Here is a 19,413-nt window from a genome sequence, read left to right as displayed (position 1 = left end):
CACCAGCCGCGTGTACTACGGAGTTCGAGTTGTGACACGCAATAAATTGATAGAACTTACAATAGTGCACTGTCTACGTATTTTTCAGTTCTGCTTGTCCACCTTTGTCTCCGTTTGCCTACTGATTTTGCCAATCAGATTTTTTCGATTAACGAGAAGAAACTCTGTTCGCGATCAGAATCAAGCAGAAGTGAAAAGCAAACTTTCTTCAAAAATTATCGTATCATTATGGTGATCCAACCGTGCCGGTTTTTTGAGGAGCATTTCGATTTTCGACTTTATAGAGGCGTCCCGAAAATACAGAGAATTGTATATATACTTAACCATTCTTTATGTCTTTATTTCATGTATGTCTTAATCGAGAGTTACTAAAAATTTTTGATCTGACGCATTCGTTTCTAGATAGTCAAGGGTCGTGACTGTTGATTATTCGAAGAAACTGCAACGATGTCAAGCAGCTGTGACACTTGGACAGCTTAATGTTTTGATGAAATATTAAACTGTCTAAGTGTCACAGCTGCTTGACGTCGACGTTTACACAGTAAATTTAATCCGATTTAGCAACAACGGTAGTTAGTGCTCTTACATCCGATTGGCATATTCTTTTAGGTCTAAAGTATACTCCAATTGATTGCAAGAGTTCACTAACTATGGTGGTTATTAAACCGGATTAATGTTGCTATACAGGACTCATCGTTGCCGAATAATTAACAGTCACGATCCTTGATTATCTAGGAACGAACTTTGGGCCAAAAATTTTAAGTAACTCTCGATTAGGACACACACAATGACTAGGGAATGGCTAGACATATATGCAATCCTCTGTACCTTAAACTCCATTTGTCTCGATTTATTATATAAAATAAAATCTTTTTATTACGTATTAATTGTGTGATAAAACAAAAGTGCATTTTACGTTAATTTTTCATTACTTTTATATTTTCCTTATTTTTCACGATTGATGACTGTTTTTTTATTGTATTTCAAGAATGTTATCAGTTTAATTTTAGATTGAAGATTTATATTAAAAAATAACAGAAGACTATATTTTGTTGATTGTTTGATGTTAATCTAATATAATGAATTTACTTAATTATGTGTACCTAATTAATTCAACTTATCCATTTTAGAAATTAATATGTCAAAATATACCTATATATATCTTAATAACCAAGAAGAGACACGTACACATACGCGTTAATATTACAAAAACTTTTGTAAACAATGAAAAAAACCTGATTTCTCTGGTTGTATCTCGATTTTTTAGATCGATATTTCGGAATTGGTTAATTAAGAATTCTGTGTGTGACGGAATTTAACGTTGGAAAATTAATAAATCGCAAGAAATAAAATAAGACAATTTGGATATGTAATTAAGTTCATTATCCTTTTCTCTACGTTGCATTCACGTCCAGCAGAAACGTCTGCACAAATCGTAAGAGCTGTAAGAATATCGAACTGGTCGGGACGGGCGAACGTCAGCTCTACCCGAATATCTCCGAGCCTTCACCTCTTCTACCTCTGAAGGCTCCGTTTTCTTTTTATACCGACCACGCGGGCCTTCGAAATACTTGTTCCATGACGCCTGGTGCGCTGTCGGAGGTCCGAGCCAACACCTTCGGAACAAGAAATAGAACAACGCGAAACTGATGTTGATCGCACAGCAGATTAGCGCGACCGCAGCATCAATCAGCCGCCAGGTCGTTGACAGGTCCCGCCGTTTCCCGTCAGATAGCGATTGATGAGCGGAATAATGAGCGGCACGTTGCGATAAGTTCGCGTCAACGTTACCTCCTCGTCCCCCTCCCCCCAACCCCTCCCGATGCCCGAGAGACGCGCGCGCGAGACACAAGTACGATATCGAGCGGCGTCCTTTTGCGCGTGCTTACATATTTCGCAGGAACTAAGCATAATACTCGGCAGCATATGCTGGTATAAGCCAACTCGGTAGAAACTCAATTTCCAAGTACTTAACGGGGAGCGTACTTATATATTAATACCTAGCAGATACTCTCTCTTCTCTCCGTTGCTCTCCTACTCTCTACTGTGAACCCATCACCACCTAGTCCAGTTCGCTCCTCGTAAGTTCGTTATAATCTCATATATCGCATTAATATTTCCGCGCATCATCGACGACAGCTGTGTGCTCGCACAAAATTGCGAAGAAACAGCGCCCCCGCAGGCTGCCTGCCATTTATCGCGCCCGTCACTCTTCCCACGCCGAGGGTCGCGATTTGTTCCATTCTGATGAGAGAGACGAGACCTGACTGCACGTTGAATTGGACGTAGCGAGAGCTGTCGACGCTTCGCGTAAGCGTCGTAAGATACAACGGTGGTTGTACATGCTCGATGCAGTAAATTTTACTGCGCGTAACCACGACAAACGGTCGCGCACATAGAACGGTGTTGTGCGAAGTCACCAGGTGTGTTTGCGCGAAATTCCGACGCTAAACGCGCACTCTATCAGCCGCGGATAATTCGCAGCCGCGAAGTGGCGCGCGCCAAGCTTGAGAGAGGAATATCGAGACGTCGAGGAGCGGTCTCGTCTTCGCGCCACGAAGGGTTAACAAGCTTTTCGAGATGACGTACGCGCCGCCTGCGAGCTAAGCGGCCCATTCGTATTCGGCATCGCCGTGGAGACGTCAGGGCGTCTCGTCGGGGCGCACGTTGGGCGTCTCTGCGTGTGTCTGGGTAACATGAGACCCGGTTTTGTGTTTCAGGCGGGTATGCTGCGCGGCGACCACGGCGAGTTCTGGCTGGAACCAGTCGCCGTGTCCCTGGAAGAAAAACGCGGCACGTCGCCGGACGAAACGGCCGGGGACCTAGGCGCCGGTGGTGCTCGCTCGTCGGTCTATCAGGCCCCGACGGCGGGCCGACCTCACCTCGTCTTTCGGCGATCGGCCGAGCAACGGCAGCGGCAGCTCAAGATCGGCGCCGGCGGCCGTAGCAAGCGACGGCGCAAAAAGAAGAGGAGACAAGAGAGAAACTGCGGCACCCGCGGTGAGAACAGACCCCGACACCTTCTTCTTGTTCCTCTTTCGCCTTTCGCCCGCGCGCCCTGCATCGGGCCCTCGTAACCGTCGTACGGCACACCTTGTACCACTTCTCCCCTTCTCTCCCTCCCCCTCCCTCTCTCTCTCTTTCTGTTCCTCGCTCTTGCATTCGCTCTCGCTCTCGCCCTCTCTTGTAATATGTATCGCATGTATTTATGTGTCTGCCGCGCGTATAATGTAATTGGACGCGCTGTGGTACGGAACGTGGGCGTGTCATCGACGCCTCGTCTGTCCTTTATTTTTTGCCGACGATAATATCCGCGAGCGGGGAGGCAGGCAAGCAGGCAGGCAAGCAGGCAGGCAGGCAGGCAGGCAGGCAAGCAGGCAGGCAGGCAGGCAGGCAGGAAGGAAGGAAGGGTACCGGCGCAGAGAAAGGGTGTGGAAGCGTGTATAGTCTCGCACGGGAGTATCGAGACGCGCGCGTAGCGGTAACACGGGATAGAGACGGCCAACGTGTGTTTCTCAAACGTCGTTCCCGATCGCAGTAATGACTCTGTAACTCCCGCGATGATAGGAGGTAATGGCTGCCGGCCGCGCAGGTGCGGCGAACGCATCGACGATCGTCGGCCGTCGCGATCTGTGACGCGATTCAAATAATGTCGCGTTGATCAAGCCGACTCCCCGAGCCTGATTTGCTCGTCGCACGAACCCTCCCGAAATTACCGGCTCGTACGGTCTTCGGCACGAGTACGAGATACGACCTAGCCACTCGCCACCCCCCGACGACCTCACATTTCAACGGATTAAACGCGCACGAGCGCACCGATATAGAAGTAAGATCGCTCGGTTGATATGTTCCTTCACGAAGCGCGTTGCCCGCGAGGGGATAATCCAATTCGCTGCAAACCCGTAATTAACTACAATGAGTATCCATTTCGGCAAACCGGCCGATCTGTCGGACGGGCCAAATGAAATCTTAATTGCAGCCCTACGATCTGCCAATCTACATAAATCAGCCGCGGATGTCGAGGTGTTCGACAATGTAGAAACTATCTTCGCGTCTCGGAATCGATTGACGAGCATGAGGGACGCCACGTAAGTCTCTCGTAAGAGTTACGTGTTTGTATCGGCGGTACAATAAATTCGAGCTGTTCAATTATCCACGTAGATTTCGACCGGTACTTTGCTCGCAAAGGCAAGAGACTGGCGAACGGCAAGAGAGCGCAGATACGATATTAGCAATTACGTTAATCATGACAGCACGTGAAATATCCGACAGAACCGCGTCGATTGACAGAGACGCGGCTCGAATGGCAAACTCAACCGGGCCTGGTCCAAGTTCAAGGTCGTGGGCGGAGGAAACATCAAGCGAAGCCACCAAGGTGGCACCGTTCCAAAAGATCGATCAGCACACCGCGTCATGTCGAGGCTCTTGTCGTCGCCGACGGGACAATGATGTCGTTCCACCAGGACGGCGACGTCGAGACTTATTTGCTGACTATTATGAACATGGTGTCCTCGCTCTACCTCGACCCCACCATCGGCAATTTCATCAACATCGTGGTCGTCAGAATTATCCTCATCGAGGATAAAGAAGTGGAGGTATCTGCGTTACGCTCCGGATCACTCTTAAGCCAGTATCCATAGTTGGGTCTTATAATACTTGAGATTGTCTTAATCCTTTCTCTACTGACGGGACATATGTGTTTTCCCCACTATTAGCGATAATCTTATTCAATTGAATAAATAGCTTTTTTTGCCATTCAGAATCGCTATCTTTTTTGGTAGCACCACTCTTCATTATTGTTGGGATAAATAAACACCTTCCCAAAAACATCAGTAGGACACCGGTGCCCTACCCCTTTGGCGTCAAACATAAAACTCTTAATTTTTTGCTAAAACATTATACTTAATGTATTTAATGAAGTGAAAGTAAAAAAATGCATCTCTTCAAACAAAAACAAAATTGGTAGCCAAAAAGTTAAGTTCATCTCTCTTCAGATGGTTCAATAAAACGATTCGTATATCATCTGAAGATGAACTTAAAGCTCCTGATCAGTCATTATATTGGATTGATAATGTCAAAAGCGAGAAAAACCATGCCCAAAATTCCTGTGTGACATACGGTTAAGTAAAAAAAATATATCTTTAAAATACACTTACAATTGCAATTTGTTTTACATTTGTGAAATGCTTCGGATACTCCTCTTAACTAATAACTAATTTTATACTACTTTGATAACTATTAAATAGTCGCAAAATAAATGTGACAAATCACCTCGTTTTGACAGAAAATTAGCTGTGTGACTCAAATATGACTGAATAACTATTTATACGCATTAAATATCACAATAAGCACAGTATCCGCAGCATTTCCACACTTCCATAATCGATCACATACGATATGCACGCATTACACTCAATAATAACGCTGTGGTTTGCAAAAAAAATTGATCGTCCATTTATATCATTAGATCTGTTCGTTTCCAATGATCTTTTGCATTAGTACAATAAGTTAGAGAAAGACAAGTATACTTTCTTTCACTCTAATTCCCTTTTTCTCTTTCTTACTATAATAGTACGCAGAACTAGTGCAGAAGTTTTTCGAACAGATCTATTTTCTCGCCTAATAGTTCATCATTTTGCCGTTTACAATCATGTTACCACCGCGGAGTTCTCGGCTGATCAGAAGTCTTAAGACTCAAATGTAAGATTGTGAATATCGCCCATAGATTGATTCTCCGCGATATACGCGTAAAGTGGCATATCCGCGCTACTTACGCATCAGATACAGGTCGATTATTTGAGATTTCATCGTTTCTGTCCTAGAAAGAGCTCAACATTTCGGACAGCGCGGACGACACTCTATACCATTTCTGCAAGTGGCAACAGGAACTGAATCCTGCCGATGATTCGCATCCAAATCATCACGATGTGGCGATTCTAGTGACGAGGAAGGACATTTGTTCGCGCAAGAGCATTTGCAGCACCTTGGGAGTGGCGCATGTAGCCGGCATGTGCCAACCGGATCGCAGCTGCAGCGTCAACGAGGACAATGGGATCACATTGGCGCACACAATCACGCACGAATTAGGACATAAGTAAGCAGGAATATGGGATCGTATATCAATATCTGCTGAAGAAAGAAGCTCGAGGACAGCACAGTTTTGAAGCATAAAACAAGTCGAATGTTTCACGCGCACGAAATTAAATCTTAATTATAAAGTCTTAACCGAAGCAACATTGGCGTGTACGCAGTTCTAATTTGGAGTGTCCCACCGTATGTTCTGTTTAGTTTCGGAATGTACCACGACACGGAAAAAATCGGCTGCAGTAAGCGCGACGGCGACACCTTGCACGTGATGACGCCCTCTTTTGAAGTGGACGCTGTAGGAGTGGCTTGGTCTAGATGCTCCAGGAGAGATATCACAAACTTTTTGGAGTAACGAAAACATTAAAGAAATAATTGTTTTAGATACTAAAATACCACAAATTTAATATGAAATGATGATTGATAATTCGGCAATTTCTTTTCGCATTTTTTGCTTCACTTGTTCACAGAGAAGTAAAGTAAAAGTGTCTATGCCCGGACACGTATCTAATCCTGGACGTTCTTATTGTTTCAATATTAAAAAAAAATACGCGAATATTTAAACTTTCGATATAAAATATATGTACTGAATATATATATACATATATTCCATATTTTTTGAAAGTTTAAATATTCATATTTAAAGATCAAAACAATGTCCAGGATAAGTTAGATGTCTAGGAACTGGTGCTTTTACTCTAAGCGTAAATATAAACGTGAATCTCTCCTTGAATTTCAGCCAAGGTAAAGGCGACTGTCTAGAAGACGAACCGGCGGACAATGATTACGCGTATCCGGATTTACCACCCGGCGCAATGTACAACGCGGAGCACCAATGTAGACTACAATTCGGTGTAAAGGAGGCTGCTGTCTGCACTCCGTTGCAGGAGGTAAACAGAGACCGTCGATGATAGACGATCAGGATGGACTTAACCCTCACGGACCGACCCGAATTTAAAACGACCGCGACTCTTGTGATTTCAGATATGCTCGAAACTGTGGTGCATCGTGGACGGCACCTGCAGCACTATGCTGCATCCGGCAGCCCCGGGGACGCATTGCGGAAAACACATGGTACGATAAAAAGAATTCAATAAACTCCCTGCTAAATGCTAACTAAACTCTCTGCTAACTAAAAACTTTTTGTTGGACGTTGATTGGATCAACAATTCATTTCGGAAAATGAGTTTGACGTCAAGTCTGCGAGATACATTCGATTCTTCGTTATAAGCACTTAAACCCGAATCAGACTAGCGATTGCCGATTGACAATTGATAGTTGACGATTAGTTTTCAATTAAAGCAAAATGATCATGTCGTTCTGATTGGTTAAACATTAATTGCCAATCGCCAGTTGTCAATCGCTAGTCTGATTTCGGCTTCACATCGCTCCTTGCAGTGGTGTCAAAACCAGGAGTGCGTGCCTATCGTCGATCGACCGCGGCACATCGACGGCGGCTGGGGCGAGTGGGGCTCATGGAGCGAGTGTTCGAGAACTTGCGGCGCCGGTGTCTCGATAGTCGAGAGGAAATGCGACCATCCGGAGCCGGCGCACGGCGGAAAGTTCTGCATAGGCGAGAGACGCCGTTACAAGATCTGCAATACGCAGCCCTGCCCAGAAGGCGAGCCGAGTTTCCGCGCGATACAGTGCAGCAACTACGACGGCAAAGAGTACACGGGAAAGAACTACACCTGGCTGCCGTATTTCGACCAGAGTAAGGGAACTTTTAAGCGCTGTTTGATGCGAACGGAATGTTCTCGCGCGGTCTCGCATCCACTTACTTACCGTAACTCGCGCGGGGCCTGTTTCCCTGCTTACACGCCGGCGTGTAAGAACGCGAAGTCGCGGCTCACACACACGTTTCGTGGGTGAACGCAATTATCGTGTTATTCAATCTCCGCTATAAATTGCAACACGTGAGCCTAATTAATACGGCGGTTTAAGCGCTAACTACAACGCGACATTTCATTTGCATCGTCTCATTTAGTGGAGCCTTGCGAGCTCTACTGCACCGACACGGACGAAAGCGTGATCGTGCCTTGGGGAGAGGCTGCTCTCGACGGCACCCCGTGCAACGTTGGTGCCAGAGACATGTGCATCGCTGGCATATGCAGGGTCAGTATTATAAGAACAAATAAAGATAATTTCTTTACATAGAAAAATCGTATATGATTATTAAGAGTTTAGAGTGTTTAGAACTTTGGAATTTAGTACTTTAGAAGTTGGATTCCGATAGAAAAAGTGTTAGTAATCGAATATTTCCGATTCTCAGAAAGTTGGTTGCGATTGGACCGTGGATTCCGATGCTACAGAAGACCGTTGCGGTATTTGCCACGGCGACGGTACTCAATGCGAGACCACCAGCGGCTTCTACAACAAGAGCGAAGGTTTGGGATACAAAGAAGTCGTCGTGATTCCGGCCGGCTCGCGAAATATCAAGATCGAGGAGACCAGTCAAAGCACGAATTACATCGGGATCGGCGTGCCGAATTCCGACAAGTACTTCTTGAACGGGAAACGGTGCGTACCGCTGTCTGAGATCGGAAAGTTTCCAAACTGCGCGTGACAATGCGAACAGCTGGTCGCGAAATTTAAACGTAATTGGAGGTTGTAAAGCTAACGCGGCCACCTAACCCACGACTCTTATCGCGCCGCTCGATTGCCCGAGTTGCGTGTACACTTTTATGAAGCACTTTTATGGGCCGGTATGAGAACTCGCGCCAACGCACAGCTCGACGCTATTACGCTTTAACGAAAGAAACTTCCGCGATATTAACGATCGTGACCGAAGCCCTAAACCGAGATTCTAATCAGACAGGCAGATCACTTTGGCGGGCGAGTACGAGGTCGCCGGCACACCAGCGTTGTACGAACGTGAACAAGATAAAGAGAAGATCAGAATCCCGGGACCCATCAAGGAAGCCATCACGGTCTATGTGAGTGTTTTCCAGCGATTTGTCGGACAAAACGTAAACGCCTTTTTATATCAAAATTGACAATTATACAATTATAAAATTGACAATTAAGACAAATTTTCATATTGAATGCTCTTCTCTTTCTTTTAATTACATTAAACGCTATATAGATCTGCAAATCATATTAGCATATTCGCTAATCGATATTACTTTGCGGTTGATTCTCTTAACTTTTTAACGGATCGCTCTGAGAACCATCTTTTTCCGCTCAGTTTTTAATTATTTTAATGAATTTCTTTACATTAAGTACCGTTTTTTTTTCGTATAGACTCTATTACGCAACAAAGATATTCTTTATGCCTATACCAAAAGAATTGCAATCCCTTAACATGCGATTAATAAAGAAATGAATAAATGAATGAATATTCATTGACTCGAATTTTTATAATCGTAATTTTCTCATAAATATTGATAAATACGCGGATTTTTTTCGGGATATGATCAATTTTGCGATTCAGTGAATGTTGACAAAATAATTCCGCTTCACATTTATTTCGCAACCACCGTATTAATAATTTCCATCGTTTTAGGCGATTACCCGAAGTCCGTCCAACGGCAACGAAGTGCATTACGAATACACGGTGCCGAAGAAGGAGCCCATTCGAGCACCGGAATACTCATGGGTGTTTTCCGATTGGAGCCTCTGCACGGTCACTTGCGGCAAAGGCACTCAAACTTCGCAGCCGGTCTGCCACGAAAAAAAGAGCGGTATCGTTGAGAACCACTTCTGCAACGACATAGAAAGGCCGCAGCCGCAGTCGCGCGAATGCAATTTGAATTCGTGTCCCACGAGGTAAGCTAACTTCGAATTCGATAAAACGATCGTAACGACAAACTTCGACGGCACATCCCTGTTTCGTGGCGTGAAGTAAATCCGAGGCGGTTGATCAGAATTCTGTTCGATCTCCATCTTTTATGTAATTTCGCTCCACGAGAGAGAGGCAAACTCTGTGTATGTGTTGTGTATGTGTGTGTGTGTTCCACTTTACCACTATTCTCACTTCTATCCATTCCATGCATTATTCAGAAATTCTATCGAAGATTAGAGGATACGCGATGCTTTATTTGACAAGTAACGGCCTGCCACTGCGCCACCAATCGACATTTCAGATGGTGGGTGGGCCCGTGGCAGATGTGCCCTGTAACGTGCGGCAAGGGCGCGCTGCGCAAGAGATCGGTGATGTGTGTGGTATCCGGCACGGATCGTGCGGACTTAGCCGTGCCCGATCGCGACTGCAAGAAGGACGAGCGGCCCAAAGAAGTCGAGCCGTGTCCCAATCTGCCACCGTGTGGACCCACCACGGAGGTACCGTTGATCGTGTACGCCGATAACAAGGACATGTCGTTCTATAACATTAGCGACCAGGACGGTATCACGATAGTTAATGGCCTCACCACCGACGAGCCAGAGATTCTCGAATTCGACAACGTCGTCGACGAGAATCCGGACAATTCCATGTACAACACCAAGTCGAAGTGGACGGTGTCGAAATGGAGTCACTGCTCGAACGGCAAGAGGAGTCGGAAAGTCACCTGCTCCGTGCCAGGCGATTGTAATCCAGACAACAAGCCGCCCGGCGTCGAAGACTGTCGCAGTGGAAAATGGATCACCGGTAAGAGCTACTAATCGGCGCTTTGTGCGTTCACGTCACGGCAGCCCGATGTTTTTTCCATGTAAATATAATGAAAATCCTTTCTCGTCTCTCCATCGCGAAATAACGAAAATAACATTACAAAAAGTGTTATTGTACCAAGGGCGATAATCGAAATGACCATTGAACTCCACCAATTTCCTGTTCGGAGATACACGAGAAATTAATCATTCACTGGAGACGTTCGACTTCCATCAAGTTTGTTAACTTTTGCTTACGAAGGCTTTAGTGTGGGTGTTTATTGACTTTGATTCCAGGAAATTGGGGAACTTGCAACGCAACTTGTCTCGTAAAGTCCGGAGTTAAGCACAGGGAAGTGCAGTGTCGCGATCGGGCGACGAACTTGCTGTCCGACGATTGCAATCCCGAGAAAAAACCGTTTGACACGAAGCGCTGTTATTACCGGCGGCAATGCTACGAGAAAAATGGTAATTGCATCTGCGCATCCTTGAAAGTTCCCTCGTTCGTCTTATGAGAATTACCACTCTCTTTCTTTTTTTAATGCAATCTTCTTCACAAAGTGCGCAGTATATGAAGGAGTCTTTTTGAAATCTTGACAATGTTTGTAAAAAAAGAGAGCACGTAATTGCAACATTATTCCCAGAGATCTTCGCGAGAAGTCTCGCGAACTACTGCTCGCTTTCTACTGCGCAACACGAGTATTTATGATCCAGCTGTAGTGCGCGCAATATTTATAAGTTAAGTTCACATTCGTCGCGCCACAGTAATTGATGTTGAATAGAAGTTTTGAGGCGATCTAACAGAGTTGTAACGGAGTTGAGAGAATTAGAACGTAGCCGCATGTAATGCTAAGTTATGCTAGTTACGTTGCCGAGCGTTTGGCTTGTCCAAAGTTGCGGAATATGCCCTTGTCCGAAGGCAGTGGGAAACTAGAATATATGCAAGGTAACCGCGACTCGTAACGACTTGGTTTATGAGATCACACGCGATGCCGCTCGATTTACATGCACATATGACGCGCCTAACGCATGTAAATACTTATCGCGAACAGTATACCCGAGCTATAACAAACGCCATTCGAATTACCAATGAAAATCGCAAACCCTAACATTTGATAGAAAATAAAAATTTACGAAAGTGTCTATAAAAGCTGAACATAGAAAAGACGTGCGCGATATACAGGATGTCTCAGAACAACCTCTGAAAACCTTCATTTTTTCAGATTGCAAGAATGGCGTACTATCGCCGTCTATGTGTGCGAGCTACAGACGCATGTGTGAAGCATCATCGATCGTAAAAGAAAACTGTTGCGTCACGTGTATGAAACGAAGGCGACACGTCCGTCATAGTAGACGTTACATACCTGCCGAATGACAAAATGAAGAGCCAAGAAGCCGAGCACGAGGGTCTCGTATTTTACGACTCGCGAGCGAATCAGGAGGCGCAGCCGTCCTACCTTGTCCATATGTCGACTTAAGATATTAATTATAACGATACCGTAGATTGAAGTTTCATGTTTGACGCGTGCAACGATGTAGAGAAATACGCAACAGAGGGTGATATTACGAGATTATATTTTGTAACTTTGTACCGCATACGTATACATATATATGTATATGTATTTTTTGTACCGAGATCTGTAACCCTAGTGCCTTAGTATGCCTTAGATTTCGTTAGGATATTAATTCAAACACATTTGTAAACGCCAAATATTTTTCGGTATTTCAGTAGAATGACGTTCAACATTAACACAACAGACTAATGTTGTTAGAAACTTTTTATACGATAAAAGAGAAGTAATTCTTATGGATCTAATCCGTTGGCCATGTTATTCGATACTTTTTTTTCGAATGAACAATTTTCTTCAATTGATACTAGTAAATTTGTAGCAGTGACATACACGCAACATTTTTCTGTGGAATTATCATCACTCTCGATGAAAATAACTATATTTTCTTTAATAATTGTATGGCTAAGATAACCTTCGAATACGTAACACTGTAAGATTTAAGATATTTAATTATTTTAGGAATAGAATTGAATGTTCATATCTGGCGAATTCAAATGATGAATTTCTTAATCGAATATTTACGCTTAATATATGAATGTTCAAAAAATTCATAAATAATATTTTTGTATGCTCTTTCTTACATTCTTCTTCTTTTTCCGGTAACTCTATAATCCTTTGTGGGTTTTGGCTTTCAACGTCTGGACAGTTTGGACTTGTTTCTGTCAATTGCATCTTTTACCTGTTACTCACTTTTATTATTTTAATATCATCTAGTATATTATCTTCCTACTCTGGTCGTGGCTTTCCTTTCGATTTCTTTCTGTATGGTTTCCATTTTTTGTAATTTTCTTAACTTTCAACGTTTATTCTAGTCAAATATCCCAACCATTTCAATCTTTATGATTTTATACACGCATCTTATTATATTTTCCCTCGAATATTGTTATTTAAGTTATCCAGTTTCATGTTATTTCTTATTCTCTATTGTTCATTTTCATATTGATCCGTATGTTTTCTTCAATATCTTTTTTAAATTACGATAATATAAAATCTTTTCTCGCATTACTGACTCAATTAATAACAAATACGCAATAAAATAGCATTGACTATTATTAACCCCTTATATAGTGTATACATTATTATTTCCAAACTTCATTAATTTATGTTAAATTATTTTTATATTCATTTATATTAATGAAAGTTCCTCAGTTCTCCCAGAAAACAGCAAATATATATTTTACAGCAAATTTATAAACATGTCCAGCTATATATGTCCAGCGGTTATTTGCCCAATGAATAACGCGAAAATATTAATATTCAACATTCAATATTGTCAAAGACCACTGCCATTATGCCGCATTCGAATTTCTACATTATGGAGATGCTAAAGTGGATATCGGAATGAAAAAATGCACTTCTCTTCTCGACGTTTTCGAGAAATAATCTTTGAATTATTACTTTTTCGCAGTACTTTTTCGAGTTATTAATTCTGAAAGTTTTATAACACATCAAATGTTTATGTGACCTCGCTCAAATCAATAAACATCAAGTGCCAGTAACATAACATATTAAAATATAAATTATACATGTTATTATACATGTAATTATACATGTCATTATAACATACTATATGATCGAACTGACATTGTAAATACCAAGTATCAGTAATATAACATTGATGTTACAATGTCAGTTCAATCATATAGTATGTTATGTAACTGTACAATATATGTCATGTACATGTTATGTTGTTACTGGGAAATCATGACAATCGGCTTACAGAACATGAAACGATACGTATATCAATTTAGCTCTACATATAGCAAAGATACGAATTACTGATATTCTGTAGAGTCAGTGTCAACGGTTTATCACTTTTGCATCTCATTTTACTAATCTATCTTGAATGTTAACGACTGCGCTTTAGTCAGGTGCGCATAAATCTCGGTTTTCTGACGAGTTCTACCTAAAATCTCTTTAAAACTTGAGAACAAAAGCATCGTCGCGGTCGTTTCGAGCCGTGTTCTCTCAATCGCTTATCGCTATTTGGTCATGGAAATGGTATCACGTTATACATGTTTTTCCTACTACTTTCAAGAAACCTAAGCCAGCTGGCGGCATTAACCTCGATCGATTAGCGACGAGCGATCTAAAGCTCTCAGCTCAATATGTACAAGTCCGATTTTATGTGTCGCAAAAACTTGGGATATCATTAGAAAGCTGAAATTTTTGCGCATCTGACTAAGACGTAGTCATTTTTCTTGACGTTTAAGATTTATTAGTAAGATGGGATGCAAAAGTGATATTATCTAGTAGCAATCGGGCTATCAATACATTTTGATGACATTCATAAATAAAATTTAAAGAATTTTCATGCAATCGCATCGACATGGCTTTATTTATTTATTACCGAGATTTTAATCACGGAAATTTAATAAAAATAGCGATCGAATAACGCAGAGCCACACCAACGTAATTGAATATATAGGCAACAAGAATCGAATTTGGAATCAATGTAGCTTATTGTCGTGCAATTCGCTTATTAACGTTATATGCGTTATCGAGCTATTAATTACGAAAAATTTAAGAGCGATTGAAAATAGACGGGACCGCAATTTAATTCCACATTATGCATGCTATTGTTCTACCTTGTTCTGCGTTCTGGCTTCCCATCTCAGACAGCACAAGATCTTCAAGAGATATCCTGGGGACTTTTATGCGGTCATTTAAAAGTTCTCAGAATGTTTTTGGGACGTTTTTGAAGGATTGCCTGGGAATCGAGCATCCTAGCTTCCGATTGTTTCGTCATAGTACTTTGAATATTCACATATAGTGTTTTAACACTGACACTTCGGCACTTACACTGATATTATCACTGACATTGACATCGATACCGATACTGTTATTCTGACATCTAAAGTATCCTGAATTCCAACTGCTGTGTCGTGACATTTCAAATATTCATTTGTGGTAACAACACTGATACAACGGATGTGCGATACTCTACTCGAAAATCCCGATTGCTCATTCCGCGACATACTACCTATTTCGGGCGCTTGTTTGACGATATCTGGTGACGACAAACGCGCGACACTTACTTTTGGCACTCCCAACGATGACTCGGACGCGGATTCGCACTCGACAAGCCAAAATCGCGGAAACGAGACGATCCGTGAAATACGTTATTCTTGCCGCGTCGCAATCCGTTTTCAGTCAGTATTGCCAATTCATGGGGAACATTTAATAGCGGCGGAACGCTATTGGCGAGAAAATAAAGAGTCTAAGAGATTATTAGACCCGTTATTTTTGTATATTAGTTCCAAATTCTCCGCTATGTGCCGCCACTTACCGGAACGAGAATTGAGATCATGATAGATTAAACAATAAACCGTATTCTGAACTCTCTTTTATCGCTAAAAATGGATTATATGGCTCCTGCACACAGGACGCGGTAATGCTTGTCGCGCGGCGGAAATCCGCGCGACAGCCAATCAATATGTTGTTTTTCCGTAAGAGATAGAAGGTTATTACGGAAAGCAGCATATTGATTAGCTGTCGCGCGAACTTCCGCCGCGCGGCAAGCATTACCGCGTCCTGTATGCAGGAACCAATAGGCCAATATTCATAGTCGAATCTTATTTCAAGACCGTCTTAAGTCTGACGGAATACAGTGACAGTAAAGTACATTGTCATCCAAGAAACAATGCAGAGCGAAATACGCACACGTTACCACCGCTAAGATGCGGCTAACGAACGTAGTAAAGGCGCACTTTGTTAGATGGCGCCTCGAAAATGCCACTAGCTCTGGCCACTAAAATCAAGCTAGTGGCCGCTCTCAGATTTCTCTCTGCTTATAATTAGATGGACTAACCTCTATGCTTCTGTGTGTCTTTTGTTTTGACAGTTCGTGAATGATATTTGGGATATTGCAATCGACTGCATACAATCCCGAGGGATTATGAATAAAATTTCCCATCATCGAGAAAGCATATAACGTGTAATAAAGTAATGCTTAAGTAACGAACTGCACGTAGCAATCCTATATATAATAGCTCGTGAAGAATGTCCACGATTATAGATGATAAGGTTGTCGCAGGTGCGAAAGGTTCAAACGCTGTCAAGGAAGATCCCATTGTAGCATTAACGGTAAACAAACTCTATTAAACTTATCCCATTATTCTGTTTATATATTATTATTGAAATAGTTACAATTCAAAACGGTATACCACTGTTCTTAGTAATACTGATTGTTACAAATTTTAGGAAAGAGTGAATGCTTTGTATCTTTTTCGAGATCGCTACTTTGAAACGCATTCTATCGACGAGGCAATCAAGAAGAATAGCGATGTGGAGAAAGAGATGAAAGATACATTGAGCAAGTTCGACGAATGTAAAGGATACGAGATTGATGGTTCACGTGCGAATTATTATTACTTAAAAGGAAAAGCTCTGAACGTTGTAGATCGTTTCATTCCACAAGCAGAAGAACTTTTGAGCAAAGCTGTAAAATTAGAGCCTAAATTAATAGAAGCATGGAACGAATTAGGAGAATGTTACTGGAAAAATGATGATATACAGCAAGCAAAGAATTGTTTCATCGGTGCTCTGCCACATGTATGCTTTCTTTCTTCTATGTGCCCTGAAAATCTTTGATTTAAGGATTATGGTTTTAAGGTATCTCCTTTTTCCCATAGAATAGAAATAAAGTGTCTTTGCGAAATTTATCGATGGTACTCAGACAAGAACAAACTTCATCTATGGAACAGCGAATAAAAAATATTCAGCAGGGTGTGGAGTATGCCAAGGAGGCTGTAAGCCTGGACACAGCAGATGGCATATCTTGGGCTATATTAGGCAATGCTTATTTGTCTTCCTTTTTCACAGTGGCACAAAGTCCAACTACCTTACGTCTATGTATGTCTGCATATATGCAAGCAGTAAGTTAGCCATGGATAATATTAGTCTGTTATCACTTGTTGTTTCACATATTAGTGTGAAAACATTTCCCTCTTTTTTTTAAAAAGGAGTAGCAATTGATGCTTGATTATTATTAGAGTTAATTGTTTGCTACAATGTTATTATTGCATATTAATAACTGCGATTTACTATTCTTTCTTACGTATACTTTAAAAAAGGCTGTGTTTAACGTTTATATAGTTTTCTTATCGTTTTTTAAATTAAAAGACTCTTACTTTCAGGAGAAAGATATAATTGCCAGAAGTAATTCTGATTTGTTTTATAATAAGGGAGTAGTAAGTATCAATAAGCTTTAATGCTAATTTCGACATTAGGTATGTTTTCTGATCAGGGATACAGGAAATTGTTTCGGTCAATTTGTTTTAGGCTTTAAAATATCAAGAAGAGTATAACTTAGCGTTACGTTCATTCGAAAACGCGATGGCACTAGATCCATTATGGGAAACTCTGCGTATTAAGCGGGACGAGTTACTACAGTATCTTAAAGATATACAAAATTCTATTAATAACAACGGTTACGTAAAACCAAAACGGCTGCATCAAATGATACGGGTACCTAGTCAAATTAATGATAATTAATAGTACTTATAAGTTATATTGTATAACATGTGATTTTGGTATAATATACATATTTATAGGTTTATAATTAAATGCAGGCATTGGATATTAAACACTTAGGACCGTACAAGGATGGATCGTACACTTCTGGAGAGAAATCTATAAAGTTAGACTTGATTCCATTGAAAGAACTAGCTCTCGGGTTGAATACGGGAAAAGTCGTATTTGGAAAAGTAGTTTGTTGGATACAGGATTCGGATTGCGTCCCATTGTGAGTATTTATCCTTTTCACTGTTATATAATATATTTCTGCATAGCATTTTTTCTGTTGTTAAAAATATATAATTATCTACTATTTTTTATTCAGCGCTTTTTGTCTGGTCGATGAGCAGAAAACTTGTATCGTTGTTACCGTGTACAATCTAGCTAAAGGCAGAGGAGTCACGGTCGGAGATTCCGTTGGTATACCAGAACCTTTTGTCATACATCAGAAATTCTCCTACATAGATAATGTTAGTACGTTAGGAACAATCGATATTAATCAAAGTGTTTGCCGCTTTTACAATATAATATTCCTCTTTCTAGGATTTCGATTACAGATCTATTCGCGTCGAAACACCAGTCATACTCGTAGTTAATGGAAGGAAGTTAGGTCGTGAACAGCAAGCCAGTGCAAACTTGCATACTTTCAAGAAAACGGATTAACTGATAAAATACGTTGATCGAGCGTTAAATCACATAGCGGCCAGGTATAGATTTTTCTATCCTTTTCTAGTAACATCAAAGATAATACGAAAGAGCTCACCAGTATACTTCAGTCCTTTAATTTGCTTAAGTATACTATGCATAACACATGAATTTAGAATGAATATATTTTACAAAGTATTACATTGGCAATAATCAAAAATAATCTGCAACATTATCTAGAGGATATGCTATGTTACAACAATTTCATATTTTATAACGACGTACAAAAAATACTCACATACATGTTCTAACCATCGCATCTTTGAAATCAACCAAGAGAAGATGTCGATGCACGTGTTACTGTTTATTGCGATATTAATTATTTGCGCAAAAATTATTTGGCGAACTACATATCTGCCAATTTATAGAGCTGTAAGACTTTACCCACATCTTTTACGTTGTATCTCAAGACAAGAGAGTAAAAACATCGTAATATTTTATTTATATGACGTTTTAAGTCGTATTGTTATTTGCTATTAAATCAATCACAAGCGTGACTCGTGATACGATTAAATCGAAAAGAAGAATACTGAAGTACAAGATACAAAAGTATTCTCTTGTTTCAAATGTCGCAATTATATACAATTCGCTGACGCGATGATGTATTAGGAAATCCATTTCGCATGATATCTTATACTTGTATAATATCGTTATGTCATCTAATATATTGCGATACAATAGAACGCAGTTTGTACCAAGCATCTTTAAATCAAAGTATTAAAGAGGAGCAAGTATTATTGTGTCCCACTTGTTTCGTCTAATATCAAATTTTATACATTAATAATATAGAATTTCTCATAACTCTCTCGTCTCTCTTCGTTTTTCGTTTTTATTAGATTTTAAAAAATCGATATCGGATGTTGTGTTCTTCTTGAAATCGTCGAATCAGAGATATACGCGAGGTATCCATACATACATAGACTGGCATAATACATTTTTTTTCCATATA

At 41.2% G+C, this 19,413-nt stretch overlaps 2 protein-coding genes across 6 annotated transcripts in view; both read left to right on the top strand.

Moving 5' to 3' along the window:
* Nucleotides 1-13,244, top strand: part of LOC116851620 (A disintegrin and metalloproteinase with thrombospondin motifs 7-like) — a 79,398-nt gene extending 66,154 nt beyond the window's left edge. For 2 of the 4 annotated variants that reach the window (XM_032831229.1, XM_032831228.1), the window contains exons 5-18: nt 2,721-3,000; nt 4,273-4,595; nt 5,823-6,094; nt 6,289-6,435; nt 6,824-6,974; nt 7,069-7,158; nt 7,483-7,798; nt 8,072-8,199; nt 8,357-8,604; nt 8,903-9,020; nt 9,590-9,852; nt 10,170-10,672; nt 10,969-11,139; nt 11,895-12,046. In XM_032831229.1, coding sequence (XP_032687120.1) covers nt 2,721-3,000; nt 4,273-4,595; nt 5,823-6,094; nt 6,289-6,435; nt 6,824-6,974; nt 7,069-7,158; nt 7,483-7,798; nt 8,072-8,199; nt 8,357-8,604; nt 8,903-9,020; nt 9,590-9,852; nt 10,170-10,672; nt 10,969-11,139; nt 11,895-12,046 — 3,162 coding nt within the window. Of the gene's footprint in view, nt 1-2,720; nt 3,001-4,272; nt 4,596-5,822; nt 6,095-6,288; nt 6,436-6,823; nt 6,975-7,068; nt 7,159-7,482; nt 7,799-8,071; nt 8,200-8,356; nt 8,605-8,902; nt 9,021-9,589; nt 9,853-10,169; nt 10,673-10,968; nt 11,140-11,894 lie in introns of all 4 variants that reach the window. The other 2 variants (XM_032831230.1, XM_032831231.1) reach the window with 2 other exon arrangements.
* Nucleotides 13,245-16,022: 2,778 nt separating this feature from the next.
* On the top strand, nt 16,023-19,341 carry LOC116851619 (tetratricopeptide repeat protein 5-like). Of its 2 annotated transcripts, XM_032831227.1 has the most exons (8): nt 16,245-16,328; nt 16,446-16,796; nt 16,877-17,119; nt 17,381-17,434; nt 17,526-17,711; nt 17,816-17,988; nt 18,085-18,229; nt 18,303-19,341. In XM_032831227.1, the coding sequence occupies exons 1-8, from the start codon at nt 16,245-16,247 to the stop codon at nt 18,420-18,422; spliced, it is 1,356 nt and encodes a 451-aa protein (XP_032687118.1). In that variant the 3' UTR covers nt 18,423-19,341. The 2 variants fall into 2 exon arrangements, with proteins under 2 accessions (XP_032687116.1, XP_032687118.1); XM_032831225.1 differs by having other exon boundaries at nt 16,023-16,328; nt 18,085-19,341.
* Nucleotides 19,342-19,413: the final 72 nt, after the last annotated feature.

The sequence above is a fragment of the Odontomachus brunneus genome, unplaced genomic scaffold (genome assembly GCF_010583005.1).
Source record: "Odontomachus brunneus isolate Ranch 3 - 2012 unplaced genomic scaffold, Obru_v1 Obru_scaffold_182, whole genome shotgun sequence".
Lineage (NCBI taxonomy): Eukaryota > Metazoa > Arthropoda > Insecta > Hymenoptera > Formicidae > Odontomachus > Odontomachus brunneus.
Note: the sequence above shows the minus strand (reverse complement) of the source record. Positions and strands in the feature narration are given on the sequence as shown.